At 46.7% G+C, this 21,096-nt stretch overlaps 1 protein-coding gene across 4 annotated transcripts in view; it reads right to left on the bottom strand.

Moving 5' to 3' along the window:
- Positions 1-21,096, bottom strand: part of TTC39A (tetratricopeptide repeat domain 39A) — a 66,112-nt gene that overhangs the window by 33,105 nt on the left and 11,911 nt on the right. For all 4 annotated transcript variants that reach the window (XM_068140586.1, XM_068140588.1, XM_068140584.1 and 1 more), the window contains exons 2-7: positions 18,118-18,222; positions 6,542-6,673; positions 5,582-5,658; positions 5,010-5,077; positions 1,436-1,500; positions 153-252 (exon numbers count right to left, since the gene is read on the bottom strand). In XM_068140586.1, coding sequence (XP_067996687.1) covers positions 153-252; positions 1,436-1,500; positions 5,010-5,077; positions 5,582-5,658; positions 6,542-6,673; positions 18,118-18,222 — 547 coding nt within the window. The remainder of the gene's footprint in view (positions 1-152; positions 253-1,435; positions 1,501-5,009; positions 5,078-5,581; positions 5,659-6,541; positions 6,674-18,117; positions 18,223-21,096) is intronic.

The following is a 21,096-nucleotide window of genomic DNA, read 5'->3' on the forward strand; positions in this document are numbered from 1 at the left end:
AGAGGCTGGGATCCTACAAGTATCAGCAAACATACCTATTTTTAATTGTAAGATTAGTGACACTCAGGTCAGCAGAACTTCTCAGGTGTTTAAGCAAAAAACATTTTCACAAGGTTGCAGAATTTCAGCTCAAGAGGACTGTTGGTACATACCAGATTAAATGCTCCAACGCCAAGTTTTACACCCCCCTCAAAATGAAGATGGTTTTCTCCTTTGACATAATGTGGAGACTGTATGAGACTGTCCAGCTCCCTGCAAATACACAGCATTCAGTCACACTGTCAGCAAATACAGATTCACTACAATTCAGTAATAAAGCAACCCCCACTACCTTGAACTACACAGTAGTTCAAAACAACCAGGTCACCAGCACCAGTACAGGTTGAGGTGAGCTGCTAAAGAGCAGCCCTGTGGAGAAAGACCTGAGAGTCCTAGTGGACAACAAGTTCCCCATGGGACAGCAATGTGCTCCTGTGGCCAATGGGATCCAGCAGATTGAGGGAGGTTCTTCTACCCATCTACTCTGCCCAATGAGGCCCCACCTGGAATGTTACATGCAGTTTTGGGCTCCCCAGTTCAAGAGGGACAGGGATCTACTCAAGAGAGTCCAAGGGAGGGCTACAAGGATGCTGAAGGGACTGGAGCACTGCCTGATGAGGAGAGGCTGAGAGCCCTGGGGCAGTTTACTCTGGAGAAGAGAAGACTGAGAGGGGATTTAATCAATGTCTATCAATATCTGAGGGCTGGCTTTCAGGAAGGAAGGGACAGCCTCTGCTGACTTGTGCCTTGTGCCTTGGCATAAGCTTGGAAAAGCATCCTCTAGGAATTGCCTGTTCAGGGACTTTGTGATGCTGAGAGACTGCATCTGTTCTACTGTGCTAACTAGCCCCTATAAACCTATTTCCTGTAACACTGGTTAATCTTTGGTTTAAGCCAATGTCTGAAGCCATTTATACTTTCCCTTGCAAGCTCTTCAGCTTACTGTCTCTTTAATTTTGTTTGTGTTTCTTCTATTTTTATGGGATTACTTTTGCATCAGCTACTGGTTTTGAATGTCCCCAAAAGCTGCAGCTAGAACTATCAAGAAATGCCCTTTCATATACCTGCCAAGACCTCCAAAATGTGCTCTGCAGTCACAAGCAGCCCTATATCATGGAGAAGAATTATTTTTTGCCATAATTTCAAGGATACAGTATTTGGGCAAACCTTAGGAGTTCACAGGGTTAGGGTCCACCACCTTTACAACCAAAATCAACTACAATATGCAGTGCTCTTAGCTAGGCAGAGGAGGAATTTGTGTGGGATGAGAAAAGCCACGGACATGAGGTCCACAGTGAAGGCTGCAATAAACTGATCAGTTGTGAAGTAGACAATTTGTCCAGCAGCACTTTTTACTGAGCAAGCATCCTGGCTCACATTATCCCCCCTCACTTACCGGTACGTTTGGTAACTGTTTCGGACTTTGATGCCTCCTTTGATGAAGCTAACCATATTCTCATCCTGTTAGAGAGGAAATACATTAGCAATATGAGTTACAAGCATTAGGAAGAACTTTTGTCTTCTTGAGGTGGAAATGTGCTTTGAGCATAGCCATTGTGACACAGACAATATAAGTCTCTGAGAACCAAAACATGGATTCAGGATTTCCTCTCTCTATTAAAGTATTGTCACTCTGTTCAGACATACAGACTTTATTCTGAAGCCTTCTGGGATTATTTTAGCCCTTGTGAGCTTTGGACCATCTGAATTTGCATTGATGTGGATTATGCTTCAAGGTACTGACAGCTTCCTCTCAGTTGTCCTGCAGCACAGTTAGGATCTGAACATCAGCACCAGAGACAAGCACTTACTTGTCCTCAGGAGACTACAGAGTAGGGTTTAACATCCTAAAAAGGAAACAGGGTAAGTGAAGTTGTGCAGGATATGTCCTTTCTGGATCAATTAATCAAGTATCTATGAGATCCATGGTAACATGGGTGGTGCTCAATGGCTCGAAGGCCAGATGGAGAGCAGTGACAGTGGTGTCCCTCAGGAGTCTGTACTGGGACCCTGCTCTTTAATATTTTTATCAATGCTATGGACAGTAGGATCAAGACACCATCAGCAAGTCTGCAGATGACACCAAGCTGTGTGGTGTTGTCCATACATCAGAGGGACAGGATGGCATCCAGAGGGACCTCGACAAGCTGGAGAGCTGGGCCCAGATGAACCTCATAAGGCTCCTTGGAGCCTTCTCTTCTCCAGACTGAACACCCCCAACTCTTTCAGTCTGTCCTCACAGGAGAGGAGCTCCAGCCCTCTGATCATCCTCGTGGCCCTTCTCTGGACACCTTCCAGCACCTCCAGATCCTTCCTGTAATAGTGGCTCCAGAACTGGACACAGTGCTCCAGGTGGGGTCTCACCAGAGGGGGAGAATCACCTCCCTCGACCTGCTGGCTATGACTTCTCTTGATGCAGCCCAGGCTCTGGCTGGCTTTCTGCGCTGCAAGTGCACACTGCTGGTTCATGTTGAGCTTCTCATCCACCAGCACCTCCAAGGCCTTTTCTTCAGGGCTACTCTCAAGCCAGACCCTGCCCGGCCTGTATTGGTGTTTGAGATTGCCCCGACCCTGATGCAGGACCTTGCACTTGGTCCTGTTGAACCTCATGAGGTTGGCTTGGGCTCACCTCTCCAGCCTGTTCAGGTCCCTCTGGATGAATCCTTTCCCTCCAGCATGTCTGCTGCACCACACAGCTTGGTGTCGTCAACAAACCTGCTGAGGGTGCACTCAATGCCACTGTCCATGTCACCAACAAAGCTGTTAAACAAGACTGGTCGTGCACTGATCCCTGAGGGACTCCACTTGTCACTGGCCTCCACTTGGCCATGGACCCATTGACAGACACTCTTTGGGTGTGGCCATCAAGCCAGTTCTGTATCCGCTGAATGATCCATCCATGGAACCCATCCTGCACCAGCCTGGAGACCAGGATGTCAGGCAAACAGTGTCAAAGGCTTTGCTCAGGTCCAGGTAAATTGTATCAGTTGCTTGGCCTTCATCTATTGATGTTGTGACCTTGTCATAGAAGGCCACCAGGTTTGTCAGGCAGGATTTGCCCTTGGTGAAGCTGTGCTGATTGTGCCCAATCACCTCTTCATTATTCTTCTGCCTCAGCAGCGCCCCCAGGAGGATCTGCTCCATGATCTCACCAGACACAGAGGTGAGACTGGCTGGCCTATAGTTCCCTGGGTCATCCCTCTTTCCCTTCTTGAAAATGGGAGCTATGTTTCCCCTTTTCCAGTCAGTGGGGACCTCCCTGGACTGCCATGACTTCTGGAATATGATGGAGAGTGGTCTAGCAACTTCATCTGCCAGTTCCCTCAGCACCCATGGGTGTATCCCATTGGATCTCATGGACACTTTCAGGTTCTTCAGATAGTCATGAACCTGATCTTCACTCACCATGGGCAGTTCCTTCTTCCAGTCCCTGCCATTATCTTCCATTATTCTGGGAGTGTGTCTGGAGCCCTTGCCAGTGAAGACTGAGGTAAAGAAGTCATTGAGAGCCTCAGCCTTCTCCATGTCACTTGTTACCAGATCACTCAAAAACATGATGCAGTTCATAAACTACCATGGGAAATCAAAGCCCATCTGATGACTCCCAAGTACTCTAAAATCACCACCTGATTTCACTCCCTATGAGTATCTTTTGAGCTAAGAAGCTGAAGCTCTCAGTGAATGTGACTTTTATTATCCCATTTTCATAGGCAGATGAAGAAGCCCACAGACAAATCAAGGAGAAAAATCAGTATTGCAACTACAATGAACAATTTAAATTGCAAGCTGAAGCCCAAGTAAATGTTGATTTGTCAACCAAATCAAGCTTCATTAGTACAGATGAAGCTCAAAGAAGAGGGACAGCCATTATGGCAGCAGAGCCTAGCAGAAAGACAGGCAGCAGAGCCTAGCAGAAAGACAGGCAGCAGAGCCTAGCAGAAAGACAGGCAGCAGAGCCTAGCAGCTCTGCAGACCAAAATAGCTGTTGAGGAACAAACAAGTGAAAAAGTAGTCTTGGGAAAGCAAACAGCAGTCTGACACAAAACTCTTGCTTGCAATCCAGCACAGCTTTAATCACTAATGTATTTTTTTTCCTTTTCTCAATCTGATGCCCTAATACACATCATTTGAAAATCACTGCCTGCTGGGGTGACATTTCACACACCCAAAAGGGACTGGAGTAGGACAGCATAGGACACTCAGTGCTCCATTAAGGCTGGAAGAGACCTCTGAGATCATTTAAGTCCAGCCTGTGACCTAACACCACCACACTGACCACACCATGTCACTGAGTGCCACATCCAATCCTGCCTTAAACACCTTCAGGGACAGCAACCCCACCACCTCCCTGGGCAGACACATTCCAGTGTCTGATTTCCCTTTCCCTGAGGAAGTGCTTCCTAACATCCAACCTAATCTTCCCCTGACACAGCTTCAGGTCAGGTCTTCTCATCTTGCCACAAGTTGCCTGGGAAAAGAGGCAGACCCCCCACCCTATTACAATTTCCCTTCAGGTAGTTGTAGAGTGTGATAAGGTTCCCCTGAATCTCCCCTTCTCCAGACCGAACACCCCCAGCTCCCTCAGCCTCTCCTCATCAGACTTTCCTTCCAGTCCCTTCCCCAGTCTCACCTCTCTTGTGGACCTGCTCTAGCACCTCGGTATCCTTCTTGCAGTGAGGGGCCCAGAGCTGCACATAGTGCTCAAGATGAGGCCTCCCCAGTGCTGAGCACAGAGGCAGAATTCCGTCCCTAGTCCTACTGGACATGTGTTGGGATAAGCACTTTTAGATGATCATGGAGGATAACAAAGCATTCTTTCATCTCATGAGCTGATGGTCCAGATCAAATCCAGATTTAACCCAGATGAGAGAGTCAAATCATCATCTTCTACCATTTCATTAATTGTAAGAAAGGAAGTCTGTGTGGTGTGCCCGTTTTCTTTCTCCCAAGAGCCACATAAGAATCCATACCTGGAGGAACGTGAGTGCTGCTCTCTGAAGTAAACATTCAGCATAGCAAATTTCTGCATGGATTTCCTCTAGTATCACACAGAAGGGAGAAGAAAAATCAATCAGGCAGAAAATTAATTAGAAAACACAGCCACTTAACATAGGAAGTAAATCTCAAAGTTCAAACTGAGCAAAGTCTTCCCCACATTTGCTGTAGTCTCTCAGCTCTGGGTTGCTGAAGTAACTCCAAACAGAAATGACAGAGTTCTAGAAACTTTGTAGGATTCTTTTTTTTCCTAGTGCATTCCAAGAACTCCTGGATCTAGAACATTTCTAGGCATTTCAATCCTCCTTTCTAGGTATTTCTTTAACCAGGAATTGTGGGAAATGCTGAGTCAGCACTCAACACAACAGTGATTTGGGATGTGGTGGCACAACACTGATCCAGCAATTCTGGAAATACCCAATCATCAGTTGTGCCAGTGAACTCACAGTCTGCAAAGAAAACATTGGCTGAACAATTCTACACAGTTCAAATTGCAGGGAAAAAAAAAGTAAAGAGGAAGAGAGGATGCATTGAGGGATAATGTTACCTTCAGTAAAGTGTTCAAGGCTTTGTCTATGCACAAGGTTGGTGATAGAATCAGCCACTGTAGATTTCTTCCTAAATCTGCACAGAAATTGTTTGGTCATTCCCCACATGAAACATCAACAACACAGAACCACTTCTTTCAGCTGGCCACCCATACAGTCACTAGTACACCTCCAGCGCTGCTCACCAACCCTCTGTCATCTTACCACACATTCAGCACGTTCCATACAGAGGTTAGTCAACATGATCCTCCTGGGATACATCTTTTACTCTTTCTGTGCAGAAATCTGTCCTGAGGAAGGAAGGGGCCAAGGGGGCTCCTTTGCTTTATTCTGTATGTGTGCTTGTGCATGTGTGTACAGAAGCAGAAGCATGGTTGACTCAGGTGGCTTAAAGTACAACCATCACCAAGTGGGAGGATTCTGTAGTGTCTGTAAATGGGAAAGAGCTTCCAGACACTGCAGAAGTGGGATGGGGCTACAGTTAGGACAAAAACCTAACTGACAAGAAAAATCAGACATTGCAGTAAAACAGTTTTCTAGACTAGACTGCTGAAAAACCTGTTACGTGGTGTGACCTCATAACTGACCCTCCTCTGAGCAGGAGGCTGGACTGGATGACCTCCTGATGACCCTTCCCACCTCAGTTTTCCTATGACATCATAGTATCACAGTATCATTCAGGGCTGGAAGGGACCACAAGGATCATCTAGTTCCAACCCCCCTGCCATGGGCAGGGACACCCCACACTTTTTCACCTCCTATTTCTTAACTTGTTAATCCTAAAGTCAAATTAAGGAAAACCAACCAAGACCACCCCACTAGCTAACAGAAAACATTTCACAGCTAGAAGTGGGCACTGGAGCAAGGTAAAGGCTCCTCTCCCCTTCAAAAGCCCCTGTACGTCTCTCCAAACTTTCCCATGAAGTAACTATTGATTGACTGAATTGATCCACACTTACTTCTGACAAGTGGCTTGAGCTTCCTTCATTGTGTTTCCAGCATTTAAAATGTCCTGAGGATCAAATGTCATCATAGCTTGCATTTCCAGTATGGTGGCATAAGTCAGTGCATGATACATGCTATCTTTAGTTCTGAAAGGAAACATCAGATGCAAAGCACAGCTGATTGGAATGCATTATAGCTTTGGAAACAAATAAATAAATTACTACAAATCCAATTCCAGCCTGGGATGGCCATGAGGTCCAAAGGAACTGCACATCAAACATGAAGCACACAAAATAATCAAGCAACACTGATGGCTAGAGAGTCGTACCAGAAATCATGTCTGCAGCTCCACTTTCAGTAACTGTCCTAAAATGTTCCAATGGTGAGTTGAGGGTAGGGTTTTAACATACAGGAAAGGAATCAACCACGTGGCCAACCATCCAGAAATGACAGAATCATAGAACTGTCAGTGTTGGAAGGGACCTCAAGGATCATTTAGTTCCAATTCCCCTGCTATGGGCAGGGACACCTCACACTACAGCAGGTTGCTCACAGCCACATCCAGCCTGGCCTTCAAAACCTCCAGGGATGAGGCTTCCACCACCTCCCTGGGCAACCTGTTCCAGTGTCTCACCACCCTCATGGGGAAGAATTTCTTCCTAACATCCAATCTGAATCTACCCATTTCTAGTTTTGTTCCATTCCCCCCAGTCCTATCATTCCCTGACACCCTAAAATCATGGTGGGATTTTTAATGCAGAATCTAATGACTACTACCACATGGGATACAAATCCACACATTCTTCTTCACATCTGAGACAGTTTCTCAGGACAGAGTCAGGGCCAAAGCAGAATCATTGTCAAACAGATACTCCCACCAAAAGCATTCCAGCCTGTATCAAACATTATTACATCATAGTGGCCTTCCAGTATCTGAAGGGGGTCTACAGGAAGGCTGGGGAAGGACTTCTCAGGATCTCAGGTAGTGATAGGACTAGGGGGAATGGAATGAAGCTGGAGGTGGGGAGATTCAGGCTGGATGTGAGGAGGAGGTTCTCCACCATGAGAGTGGTGAAGCCCTGGAATGGGTTGTCCAGGGAGGTGGTTGAGGCCCCGTCCCTGGAGGTGTTTAAGACCAGGCTGGATGAGGCTCTGGCCAGCCTGATCTAGTGTGAGGTGTCCCTGCCCATGGCAGGGGGGTTAGAACTAGATGATCCTTGTGGTCCCTTCCAACCCTGACTGATACTATGATACTATTGTCCTCCTAGTCCCTTCTGCCAACCTTGCACCGCAGTCTGATCAACTTAAATATTACTCTGTGGGATTTCAGATGGTGCCACTTATACAGAATGTAAAACAATCTGACATTGCTGCAAGGAAAACAATCAATCCTACTTGCAGCTATCACCAGCACCTTTCCCCTGGCAGGAAGCAGGGTTTATATATTGCACACAGCTGCTGCAGCCAGACAGTACCAGTGTGTGTGGCATCATCCTCTGCAAATGAATCAAAATAGCTTCAGGCATGCAGGGTCAATAAAGATGACTTGAGAAATATGTTAAAAGGCAAGCCCAGGTGAATTCCTGCCACAGAAACTCTTTGCAGACCTTGCTAATCCACCCTTGACAAACAGCACAACTTAGACAAACACTGCTAAAGAGCAACAACTGCTGTTTCAATTGTCCACCCTTTTAGGATGGATCAGATGGTTCTACATGGCAGACCACATTCCAAAATACCTGCAGTCAAACAAGGATGTGCTTTCAACAAAACCTCCACCCTTAGCACACCTACTCTTAAGATATGTAGTCCAGGTGTTTGTTCTTTAAAATAAGCTACTTCCTTTTCTTTCCAGAAGAAAGTGGTGTGCCAGCAGTGCACCCTTGCTTCAGAGAGGGCTCATGGGCTGCATTAAGAATAGTGCAGCTGCCAGCAGGTTGAGGCAGGTGATCCTTCCCCTCTGCTCAGTACTGGTGAGGCCAAGCCTGGAGTGCTGTGTCCAGTTCTGGGCTCCTCAGTACATGGACACACTTGAGAAAGCCCAATGAAGGGTGATGAGGATGAGCATAGGACTAAAATATCTCTTCTATGAGGAAAGGCCAAGAGAACTGGGACTGCTCTGCCTGGAAAAGAAAAAGCTCAAGGGAGTCCTGTAACATAGAAATACCTGAAGGGAGGATGAAGCCAGGCCTCTTTTCATTGGTGCCCAGTGAGAGGAAGAGGCAATGGGCACAAGCTGCAACACAGGAGGCTCTGTCAGAACATCAGGAGATACTTTTTTACTGCCAGGGTGACCAAGCACTGACACAGGTCATCCAGAATGCCTCTTGGCCTCTTAAGTACCCTCAGGAGTTCATGCTGTTGGATTCATGTTTTTCCAGAAACAAAAAAACAACCTTGTCTACATCTGAAGTCACCTCTTCTCAATGACATCATGCAATAAAATCACCAAAGCAAAATTCATGTGATGGTATGATCCTGACTTACTTTGTGCACGTATTTTTTTGAGCTCTGGGGGTTACACTAACACCCAGTGCTGGCACAGACACCTGCTGCTCCTGTTTCCAGACTTCATGCTGACATTTTCCAATATACCCAGCAAAGAGCAGGCTGGCTATGCTGCAGAAATTTGCAGTGTACATATTTAAATCCCACTGCAGTCTCTGTTTTCTGTCTGCCCTTAATTCATGTTTGCCCTCACCATGTCCACAGGTTACCTAACAAGCTGCTCTAATCAACATCTAAACCAGACTAGCAAAAAAAAAAAACCCAAACATTTTGGTAATTCACTACCACTGTAAGTGCCAAGAAACCCAGACTCTGTGCTAACATCCATCTCATCTCCAAAAAGAAGAGCAGACAGATGACAGTGAAATAAAGGACTTAGGGGTGCTGTTGGATGAGAACCTGGTCATGAGCAGGCAGTGTGAGCTTGCAGCCTAGAAGGCCAATGACATCCTGGGCTGCATCAAAAGCAGCAGTGCCAGCAGATCCAGAGAGGTGATTCTGCACTTTGCTCTGGCGAGACCTCACCTGGAGTATGTGTACAGGTCTGGAGCACTCAAGATAGGAAGGACATGGATCTGATGGAGAGGGTCCAGAGGAGGCCACAGGGGTTGGAGCATTGGAGGTGTTCAGCTTGGAGAGGAGGCGGCTTTGGGAAGACCTGAAAGCAGCCTTCCAGTACCTGAAGGGGGCTACAGGATGGATGGAGAGAGACTGTTTGCAGAGGCCTACAGTGCCAGGCAATGGCTTCAAACTAGAGAAGGGCAGATTTAGATTGGCTATCAGGAAGAAGCTCTTTACTGTGAGGGTGGTGGAACACTGGAATAGGTTGCCCAGGGAGGTGGTTGAGGTCCCTTCCCTGGAGATATTCAAGGTGAGGCTCATTGAGGCCCTGGGCAACCTGATCTAGCTGGGGATGTCCCGGCTGACTGTGAGGATGTCTGACTGTATGACCCATGGAGGTCTCTTCCAGCCCAGACCATTATGTGATTCTGTGAAATTAGTTTAAAATCCATCAGAGTCAGGACAGCTCTCTCTAGGCCTCCTACACCACAATTCTTTCAGTAGACTGATAAAGCAAGGCAGGGGGGGAGAAAAAAGCAGCGCAGAATAAAATGCCTACCTGATGAAGTGCTCCTGTTCATTTGATTACTCATCAGCCTCAGTGGGCACAGAGAAACACTCTTCATCATTCATTTAAGTAAAACCCTTCCAAAGGTTCAAATACAAGGTACAGAGAAGGAACTGAAATAGCTCCCTACCAAAAGTATTGAAATTTGCTTTCAAAATAGTAACAGAAAAATCAAGAAATTCATTGCACTAAAAGAAAAGTTTCTACTTCTCACATATACATATAGATATATAGATATGGTGAAGAGGGATTTCCCTCACTTCTGATCCCAAATCACCCCTGCTCTAATCAATGGTTTCATCTGTTGCTTCTGATATTTGAGGGAGATAATCATTAATGCCTATCATTAGCTAAGGAGTATTTAGAATAAACCAAACCAGGTTGGAAGAGACCTTCAAGATCATCGCGTCCAACCCATCAGCCAATCCAACCCACCCAAACAGCTAACCCATGGCACCAAGTACCCCAGCAAGTCTCCTCTTGAACACCTCCAATGATGGCGACTCCACCACCTCCCTGGGCAGCCCATTCCAATGGGCAATCACTCTCTCTGTATAGAACTTCTTCCTAACATCCAACCTGAACCTCCCCTGGCACAGCCTGAGACTGTGTCCTCTTGTTCTGGTACTGGGTGCCTGGGAGAAGAGACCATCATCAGCCTGTCTACAACCTCCCTTCAGGTAGTTGTAGAGAGTGATAAGGTCACCCCTGAGTCTCCTCCTCTCCAGGCTAAGCAACCCCAGCTCCCTCAGCCTCTCCTCATAGGGCTTGTGTTCCAAACCCCTCACCAACTTTGTTGCTCTTCTCTGGACTCGCTCCAGCAAGTCAACATCCTTCCTAAACTGAGGGGCCCAGAACAGAATTTAACAGTGCTCAAATGAACTCTGCTTTTCCAGGGGCTGGGAGGTGCGTCGGAACACAGCCCATTTAATAGTCACCCCTGCTGTTTACACTAACCACACAATTACAGTTGCCAGTTACATCCTGGCACACTGCCAGACGTTTTAAGGCCTGTGTTTTACCCAGCCCATACGGAATGGAACTTGATAGCTGTGTGCTTTTTCCTTTGGATTCCTCAGCAGCACTTTCCCCACAACACTGCTGGAATTAACAAGCCTTTACGACATAACTGCAACCAATATTCTGATTAATGCCTTATCCCAGCAGTTGGTATCAGGGTAAGAGGTGGGCAAGAGGATTATGAGTAGTATCTTTAGGCCCCTATGGAGTTATGGCATGAGCCTCTTCTCCTGCTAAGGTGCAACCACGATCATCTTGCAGCATTGCCCTGCCTCAAGAGCTGTTGGAGGACATTTTTATCTCTGCTTGAAAACAAGTACCTAAGTAAGGATGGTGACAGCTCTCCCCCTCTTGCTGAAGTATGAAAATCACAGAATCATGGAATGGTTTCAGTTGGAAAAGACCACTAAGATCATTGAGTCCAACTGGCAAGCTAAGACCACCATGGCCATTAAACCATCTCCTGAAGTGCTGTGTCCACATGTTTCTTGAACACCCCCAGGGATGGTGACTCCAACACCTCCCTGGGCAGCCTGTTCCAATGCCTGACCACTCTTGCAGCAAAAACATTTTCCCCAACATCCAGCCTAAATGTCCCTCAGCAGAATTTCAGGCCAGACTGTCAGGTCACACAGAGAGCCAGCTTCACTAGCACTGGTACGTGCTCCCAGGGCTGGAAGTGCTATGGAGAAGACATCCAGCAGGCAGGACATGCTCCACCAGGTTACCAAAAACCCAGGTTCAAGCCCATGCTCTGATTTAGTAGCGAGATGCTTCTAATAAGTAAAACAAATCCAACAGCACAGAAAGATCCTCCACAGACCAGCCAACAGTCCATTCATCCCAGCATATCCAAGACTGAGATATCAAGGCCCAAATCAAACGTGCATCGGGAGGATGTGGTCACACGGGGCCTGAAGGCTTTTTGTCACCCTCCATCAGAAGTTCCACCCAACATCCACAGAACACACCAGACTGTGCAGGCTCTCTCTGTTTGGATGGATTGGCATTTTCCTGTTTTCTATGAACACTCCTCACTAGCATCAGTTTTACAACTAGAAAAGACTACTTCCATCAACCTGGTTCCCTGATCACCACAAGCCACCATAATGGTCTATGTCTGGTCTAACTCAAAGGGACCTCCAAACCTTATTCAGCCTGACCTCTCTGAAGTCAGCAGGGACATCCCCAACTAGATCAGGTTGCCCAGGGCCTGGTTGAGCCTCAGGTGTCTCCAGGGAAGGGGCCTCAACCACCTCCCTGCAGTGTTCCACCACCCTCATAGCTGTTCCTAACATCCAAATGAAGCAGCCAAACTTACACCAATACCAAGATCAAGTTCACAAAGTTAGGCTCAGCCCAGCAAAAGTACTGTGGTTACAATAAATCCCCATTTATTGTGAGACAGTCCTCAAAAGCAGATAAAAGGGTGAGGAGAAGCCCAAGCAGGAAGAAGGACCCTGTGGTCCCCCATTTTCAGCAAATTTCCTCCTTTCCAAGGAACATGATGCTTATGGTCTGGGATATACTTGTAGCCAACTCACTTCAAAGAGCAGAATACACAGACAGCACCGACTGTTGTACACTTGCCTCACACTAACAATTCCAGTGACAGCACATAGGCAGCAGCCTAATTCCAGTCAGACCTGCACAAATAACTAGCAGAGCAGTAACACAACCTCTTCACATGCCCCTGTGACACTCCATCAAAGGACTGATTTTACCTTTCAGACACAGTCATTCTAGAATTAAGATTCCACCAAAGAACACCAAATGCTCTTTGAGACTATTTCAAGAAGAACGTCAACTTCCCAGAAGGAATCATTCTCATATTGTTCTTGTAACACCACAAGCAGCAGCACAGCTGTGCTGCAGCTCACCCAACGGTCCAGATTACTCCACACCATGAATTGATCTTTACTGTTTACCATTCTTCCAAGCAATTAGGCACCAGCAAACTATCAGGTGATCCAGGCCATGCTTTCCCTCAGGATAATTATTAAAACATTAAACATTTCTCTGGGGGAAGCTGAGAGGCTATGTCACCAGAATCAGCTCCTTTGTTTATGACGATCTGTTTTCAATCATGTCCTGGGTTTGAGGACAAGCTACTCAGGACCAGAGGACAGAAATTTAACTCCTGCTGGGGGGAGGAAAAATTGAGAAAAAAAAAATAATGCTGCACATCTGGATTGGAAGTTTAAATGGAGACTCTGTTTACAAGCATATATACAAAAGGCAGTCAGGTAGAATGAATACATTCACAAACAAGGCTGAGCCTACCAGGCCAAAACACTTGCAGAAGCCTCCACCCCACTCAGGCTCCTCAGGCCTGGATCCCCCACCTCAGCCCTACCAGCTTTCACCAGACCCTGGGGCAGAGCTCAAATACCCCTGACAGCCAAAGCCATCTCTCCCACACACAAACTGTGACTCTCTTCCCCAGGAAGAAAGAGAAGAGAGGGATATCAGTTATGTATTCCCTTAAATAGGGGAAACATCAGGGAATCATAGAATCACAGAACTGTCAGGGTTGGAAGGGACCTCCGGGATCATCCAGTTCCAACCCCCTGCCATGGGCAGGGACACCTCACACTACAGCAGGTTGCTCAGAGCCACATCCAGCCTGGCCTTCAAAACCTCCAGGAATGAGGCTTCCACCACCTCCCTGGGCAACCTGTGCCAGTGTCTCACCACCCTCATGGGGAAGAATTTCTTCCTAACAACCAATCTGAATCTACTCATTTCAGGCTTTTTTGTCCATTCCCCCCAGTCCTATCACTCCCTGACACCCTCAAAAGTCCCTCCCCAGTTTTCCTGTAGGCCCCCTTCACATATTAGAAGGCCACAATAAGGTCTCCTCAGAGCCTTCTCTTCTCCAGACTAAACAGCCCCAACTGTCACAGTCTGTCCTCATAGCAGAGGTGTTCCAGCCCTCTGATCATCCTTGTGGCCCTTCTCTGGACACATTCCAGGACCTCCAGATTCTTCCTGTAATAGAGGCCCCAGAACTGGACACAGTACTCCAGGTGGGGTCTCACCAGAGTGGAGTCCCTTGACCTGCTGGCTATGCTTCTCTTGATGCAGTCCAGGATGTGATTGGCTTTCTGGGCTGCAAGTGCACACTGCTGGCTCATGTTGAGCTTCTCATCCACCAGCACCTCCAAGGCCTTTTCTTCAGGGCTGCTCTGAAGCCAGTCCCTGCCCAGCCTTTATCAGCGCTTGGGATTGTCCTGACCCAGATGCAGGACCTTGCACTTGGACTTGTTGAATCTCATGAGGCTGTCATGGCCTCACCTCTCCAGCCTCTCAAGGTCCCTCTGGATGGTTTCCTTCCCTCCACTGTGTCAGCTGCACCACACAGCTTGCTGTCATTGGTGAACTTGCTGAGGGTGCCTCAGTGCCATTGTCCATGTCACCAACAAAGATGTTAAACAGGGCTGGTCCTAGTACTGACCTCCGAGGGACTCCAAATGGCACAGAAGCACACATCATAACACTCTGGGACGACCTGTTCGTCCCTGTGACTTTCTGTCTTTTGGAGGACTTTTTCTTTGTGGTTATCCTAAAGGCACCTGAGCCTCAAAACCACCACAAATCAGATGAGGGATAAAATCTAGCCTGCTATTAATTGATTTACTCTATGCATCTTGGTGTGCAGAAGGAAGAGGATTTTTTTTCCTCCCCACTTGAGTGACTAGACAGTTTCAGCGTTATTCACTGTCATGGTTAACAGCTCACAAACTGAAAACCACCACTGTGTTTGGCAATTAAATCTAAGGAATTTCTTAAGAGCTCTTAGACCTCCTGTAAACACTACAGATAAAAGATTAATTAAACTTTCTTCAGAAACTGCAAGATACTTAGAGTCCACTATTGTATAGTGATTGCTAGTGATAAAGAAAACTGACTCAAATACCTACAAGACAGATGAGGATAACAGGATCATGCTAGGGGTTGGAAGGGACCTGTGGAGACCTTTGAGGCCAAACCCCCTGCCAGAGCAGGACCATAGAATCTGGTGCAGTTTGCAAAGGAATGCATCCAGATGGGTCTTGAGAGTCTCCAGAGAAGGAGACTTCCACAACCTCTCTGGGGAGCATGTTCCAGTGCTCTGGGACCCTTATAGTAAAGAAGTTCCTCCTCATGTTGAGGTGGAACTTCCTGTGCTGCAGTTTACATCCATTGCCCTTCATCCTGTCACAAGGCACAAGTGAGCAGAGGCTGTCCCTTCCTTCCTGACACCCAGCCCTCAGATATTTATATCAATCAGATCCCCTCTCAGTCTTCTCCTCTCCTGACTAAATAGCCCCAGGTCTCTCAGCCTTTCCTCATCAGGCAGTGCTCCAGTCCTTTCAGCATCCTTGTAGCCCTCTGTTGGACCCTCTCCAGTAGATCCCTGTCCCTCTTAAACTGGGGAGCCCAGAACTGGATACAGCATTCCAAGTGGGGCCTCACCAGGGCAGAGTAGAGGGGGAAGAGAACCTGCCTCAATCTGCTGGACACACTCCTCTTAATGCACCCCCTTGGCCATCTAGGCCACAAGGGCAGACTGCTGTCCCATGCAGAATCTGTTGTCCACCAGGACTCCCAGGTCCTTCTCCACAGGGCTGCTTTCTAGCAGATCACCTCCTAACCTGTACTGCTGCAGTTTACTATGTATTGAAAAAACAAGAAAAAATATTTAAAATGAAGCAAAAACATCAGATCCAATTTTTTAAATGAAATGAGATCTCTTCTTCCTGCTGCATTTGCTTTTATAACAGGAAGAGCTTTTTTTTCCACACGTCTAGATATCCTCCACAGATGTTTATTTTAAAGCTGCTCATTGCCAGATCTGCTCTCACCTACAAATGGCACAAATCAGTTGAAAATACACTTATTGTGGAAGCCAAAAGTGAGTAACTTAGTGAATCTGCAATGATGTGATACAGAGCAGAGTATGTCCTCCAGTGTAAACTCAAAACCGTGACATCTAGGATATGAATCATAGAATTGTTAGGGTTGGAAGGGACCTCAAGGATCATCTAGTTCCAACCCCCCTGCATGGGCAGGGACACCTCACACTACAGCAGGTTGCTCACAGCCACATCCAGCCTGGCCTTAAAAACCACCAAGGACAAGGCTTCTACCACCTCCCTGGGCAACCTGTTCCAGTGTATCACCACCCTCATGGGGAAGAACTTCTTCTGAACATCCAAGCTGAATCTACTCATTTCTATTTTTTTTCCCATTGCCCCCAGTCCTATCACTCCCTGACACCCTAAAAAGTCCCTCCCCAGCTTTCATGTAGCCCCCTTCAGATACTGGAAGGCCACAATAAGGTCTCCTCAGAACCTTCTCTTCTCCCAACTGAACAGCCTCAACTCCCTCAGTCTGTCCTCATAGGAGGGGAGCTCCAGCCCTCTAATCGTCCTCATTGCCCTTCTCTGGACATGCCCCAGCACATCCAGATTCGTTACAAGCATGTGAAAGCAGAAGAGTCATAGAATCATAGAATGTTAGGGGCTGGAAGGGACCTCAAAAGATCATCCAGTCCAACCCCTCTGCCAGAGCAGGGTCACCTAGAGCAGGTAACACAAGAACACATCCAGGAAGGTTTCTGAGTATCTCCAGAGAGGGAGACTTCACAACCCCCTTGGCAGCCTGTTCTTAAAACAAAGATCGATGGTTATGGTCTGTGAAAACCAGTTTCAAATCTCAGCACGCCAAAAGGCAACAGTGGGGAACTGGTGACCCGTAAAGAAAACACCTAGCATTGCCACACATGCCCCCACTACACCTTTTTCCTTCCCTAAAGAGGGGGACTGGGTCCCTAATGGATATCATATGCCAGGAAGTTTTGCATCCTGTTTCTGCACTATGTTCACAAATATCTTAAGTCTGTGCTTCCCTCACTGCCAAAGGCAACAGGGATAAGGACCCTCTCATAACAACAAGACAAAATGAAAATAATCAGTTTCAAAATGGTTTTGCAGCATGGAATTTAGTCAGGTATAAAACCAGAGGATCAGCTCATGAAATATGTTCTGCAGGGCCCAACAAAAGCTGAAGGAAACCCTGTGCAGTAGGAGAAAAACAAACTCCCCAGCCTCACTAGCTTTTGCAGAGCTTTGGAAACCCCCTTCAATAAAACATCTCCCTGTTTTCAACTGAGCACCTAGTAAGCATTTCCAGATGGGCACAGGGGCTTTACTGTCAGAATTTAATGACAACAGTTACTCTTCTTACCATTTTTATGATCTCCTCTGATGATATATAAACACACAACAACACTGCTGTGAATAAAACCAGTATTATTAATGTATCTCAGCCACCAATTTATCATCAATGTCTTTCACAGAGTCTGCTTACATGGTTAAGCTACAGCTTTGTGGCAGTAAAAAAAAGTGAGGCTGGTACCTCAGCAAAGCAGATGTGGTGCACTAACTACAGTACCTGCGAGGTGTATCAAACACACTGTACTGCATGACCTGTGAATCTGACTTGATTCAGATTCCAGTGGCCTGAAAGAAGGCACAATGTAATTTGCCTGTGGCTCAAAAAAATAAATGGAGCAAATTAGAAAGAAAACTGAATTAAACATAGACTCAAGAAGCTGAGAACACAGGCAGCTTTAGGACAGGGTATGAAAAGCGACAGGTGCTGCAAAGACACAACAATGCTCAGGAGCTATTGCATGACTTGACGGCTTGCAGCTGGGCCACTCCCTACATGCTGCTCTGCAATGCAATCAGGAAAAGGCCTGCACAACCACAACACCAAGTTGCAAAAGAAGCTGTGAGAAAGTTTCTGCCAGGGGTTATTTAAAAATAACAGAAAGTAAATGTGTCTCAATTCTTGGTCAGTTTTTCTCCTAGATACAAACCCATACATTCTCACATATGAAAACAAAAAACACTGGGGGAGAGTGGGAGAAGGAACAGAACTTACTTTCCTTTTAAAGAAGCCAAAGCATCCGAGAACTTGTTGTTAAGAAATAAATCCAAAGCTGCCATACACTCATGCAGTGCCACATTGAGGTCTGATGTAGGTGACCTGTCAGAAGAAGAGAATAAACTCAGCACATCTGTCCTACTGCATTACTGCAACATTTCCCAGAATCACAGAATGTTAGGGTGTGGAAGGGACCTTGAAAGATCATCCAGACCAAGCCCCCTGCCAGAGCAGCATCACCTACAGCAGATCACACAGGAACACATCCAGGTGGGTTTTGAATATCTCCAGAGAGGGAGACTCCACATTTGAAGTGATTTTCTTTATTTCTAGCCTTATTCCCATGTATAATCTGCTATTATATTTCTAGTGACTGCAAGAACTGAAAGTGACTTCCATTCTGTCTTGGGGTTTTTTAAACTATGCTCTTACCCTGTGACATGTGGAAAGCAAATCAAGTTCTGTACTTTCTGACAGTAAGACAAACTGCACTTAGTGTAAATAAGAGCCTGGCCATGCTGAAGTTATCATGGGGGAGTGTTGCAATTTGATGAGCTCAGGCATCATGAACACAGAAGCACTGGGTGACAACAACACACATCTGACTTTAAGGCTGACAGAGCCTGCAGGCTAGTGACATTCTGATCATGCTGTCACTTTAAAGATGAGACAGTGTTGAACTGCATTAGGTTAGGATATCGACTGCTGCTGGAACATCCACTGCAGATCACTACAGACTTACAGGTGGGATAAAATTTCACATTGTGCATGCTCCTAGGAACATCACTGTCCCTCAGAAGTGCAGCATCTCAAAGTCTGAAGATTCTCAGTGGCTTACTCTGGCTGCACTTTACCCCTTCACAAGATTCAGATGTCAGCCTGACCCATCACAAGGGTTCTCAGCTGGTCTTTGGATTACTGGCAACAGGGTAACACAGAGCAGCTGAGTAAGTTTGGCCCAATTTCATCACCAGAACTGCTGGACAAAGGAAAAAACCCAAAAATTAAAAAAAATCCACAGGAAAACCAGGAAGGCCTTGCACTAACAAAATTAAGGCCACCTGGCCAAGGTTTGGGCAGTTGAAACACCTGCATCTAAAGATGAGAGAGCTCTACTACACCAACATGTTGTACTCCAGTCTGTACAAGAAAAGTTCCCCCAACAAAATACAAGCAAATCCTCATCATACTCCTAACTCCAAACAGCTTTAACTGATGTCATCTGTCTTGTGATTCAGAAACTATGTTCCTTCCTTAAAATAATGGCACGGCACACAGCTGGCTGGAAGGAACAGCAGAAAGCAAAGTCCCAGTATCTCTTAAGGAAAGGACAGAGGAGCACAGAACAGATAACATCATCAATAACCACTGACTGCAGCAGTTATTTGGGTGTGAAGAAAAAAATTACTGCAAAGGGCGGGGGGGGGGGGGGGAGAAGAACATAATTATGTATGTAAAAACAGGATTATAAATGAGAGAAACATCTTCTGACTCTTCATAGTGGTTGTTGTCATCACACTTCACACACACTGCAAACCCTTCTGGACTCAAGAGACTCTCCGAGTGCTTTGTAAATGCTGTTTAACCAAGTCTTGGCATCTGTTTCACACAACATGCAGCACCCTGCCTGCCCAACTATTCTGAGCCTTGCTTTCTGTAGTAATTACAACTTTGCCAATTACTGTGGACATGGATTGTAACTCTTAACCTGCCTTTTCAAAAATCTGTGTCCCTGAACCAACCAGCACATTTGGCACTACAGGAAACACATTCTCAGCTGCTTTAAAATGTTCAGACTGCCATCATTTTTGCTGGTTTGTTTGTTTCTTGTCATGCAGGAGAGTTACCCCATTCCATACAAACCAACCTTTTCCAAATACTCCTTTGCAACAGAAAGATGGCAAGCAAAAATACACTGTTGAAGCTCAAAGCACAAGTAAGACATATTCATTACCTGGCATCTTTTCTGGAGTAGGAATTATTAACACCCCCCAGCAGCAGCAGCCAAAATACAAGTTGCACGCTTCCCTCACGCTCCAAGGAAAGCTGACCTTTGATGCAGGTCCCAATTAAAGGGCTTAAGATCTGAACACAATCTGCACCCTATATAAATGCTACAAATCATCGTTTGTTGCCGTTAACAATAGGGCAGAAATACTTTAAACTGGAGAGTGCTAAGCACATGAGCAAACTGATTAGTCATGCTTCAGTGGGCTGCAGATTCTCTCCTGCTTTCAACAGCAAGATCAGAACTGCCTCTGAGGCCAACGCAAAACGCTGTGCACTGCTACTTACCTCTCTGCCACACCTCTCGTGTTTTCTGACATAGTCATTTGTGTGCCCACTCAGCACCCTGGGCACGAACATCCAGCAGCAGCACCCGGTGCTACTAGCCCCGCTCGGAGCGGCACTCACTGCGAGCACAGGGCAGGGAAGTGCCTGCCTGCCTGCGATGCCTCCCCTCTGATTGGTCTTTACGGATGACAGGAGGAGAGTTCCGAGCCCGGCCAGTTCGCTTGCAGCGTACAACAAATCAGTAAGGTGGAAGCCAGTCCGTGAAACGTGAAGTTCATATATCTCTGGACACAACGTGCCATGGGACAACAATGTGCCCTTGCGGCCAAGAGAGCCAATAGGATCCTGGGGTGCATCAGGAAAATTTGTGGCCAGCAGGTGTAGAGAGGTTCCTCTCCCCCTCTACTCTGCCCTGCTGAGACCACACCTGCAAAACTGTGTGCAGTTTTTGGCACCCCAGTTCAAGAGACAGAGACCTGATGGAGAGAGCCCAAGGGAAAGCCACGAGGATGATTAGGGGATGTGAACATCTCCCCTGTGAAGACAGACTGAGAGCCCTGGGGCTGTTTAGTCTTGAGGAGACTGAGAGGGGATCTGATGTGACCTGAGGGGTGGGTGTCAAGTGGAGGAGGCCAAGCTCTTTTTAGTGGTGCACAGGAATAAGCCAAGGAACAATGGATA

This window comes from Melanerpes formicivorus, unplaced genomic scaffold (assembly GCF_026170545.1).
Source record: "Melanerpes formicivorus ecotype bairdi unplaced genomic scaffold, bMelFor1.0.p_v2 SCAF_7, whole genome shotgun sequence".
NCBI lineage: Eukaryota > Metazoa > Chordata > Aves > Piciformes > Picidae > Melanerpes > Melanerpes formicivorus.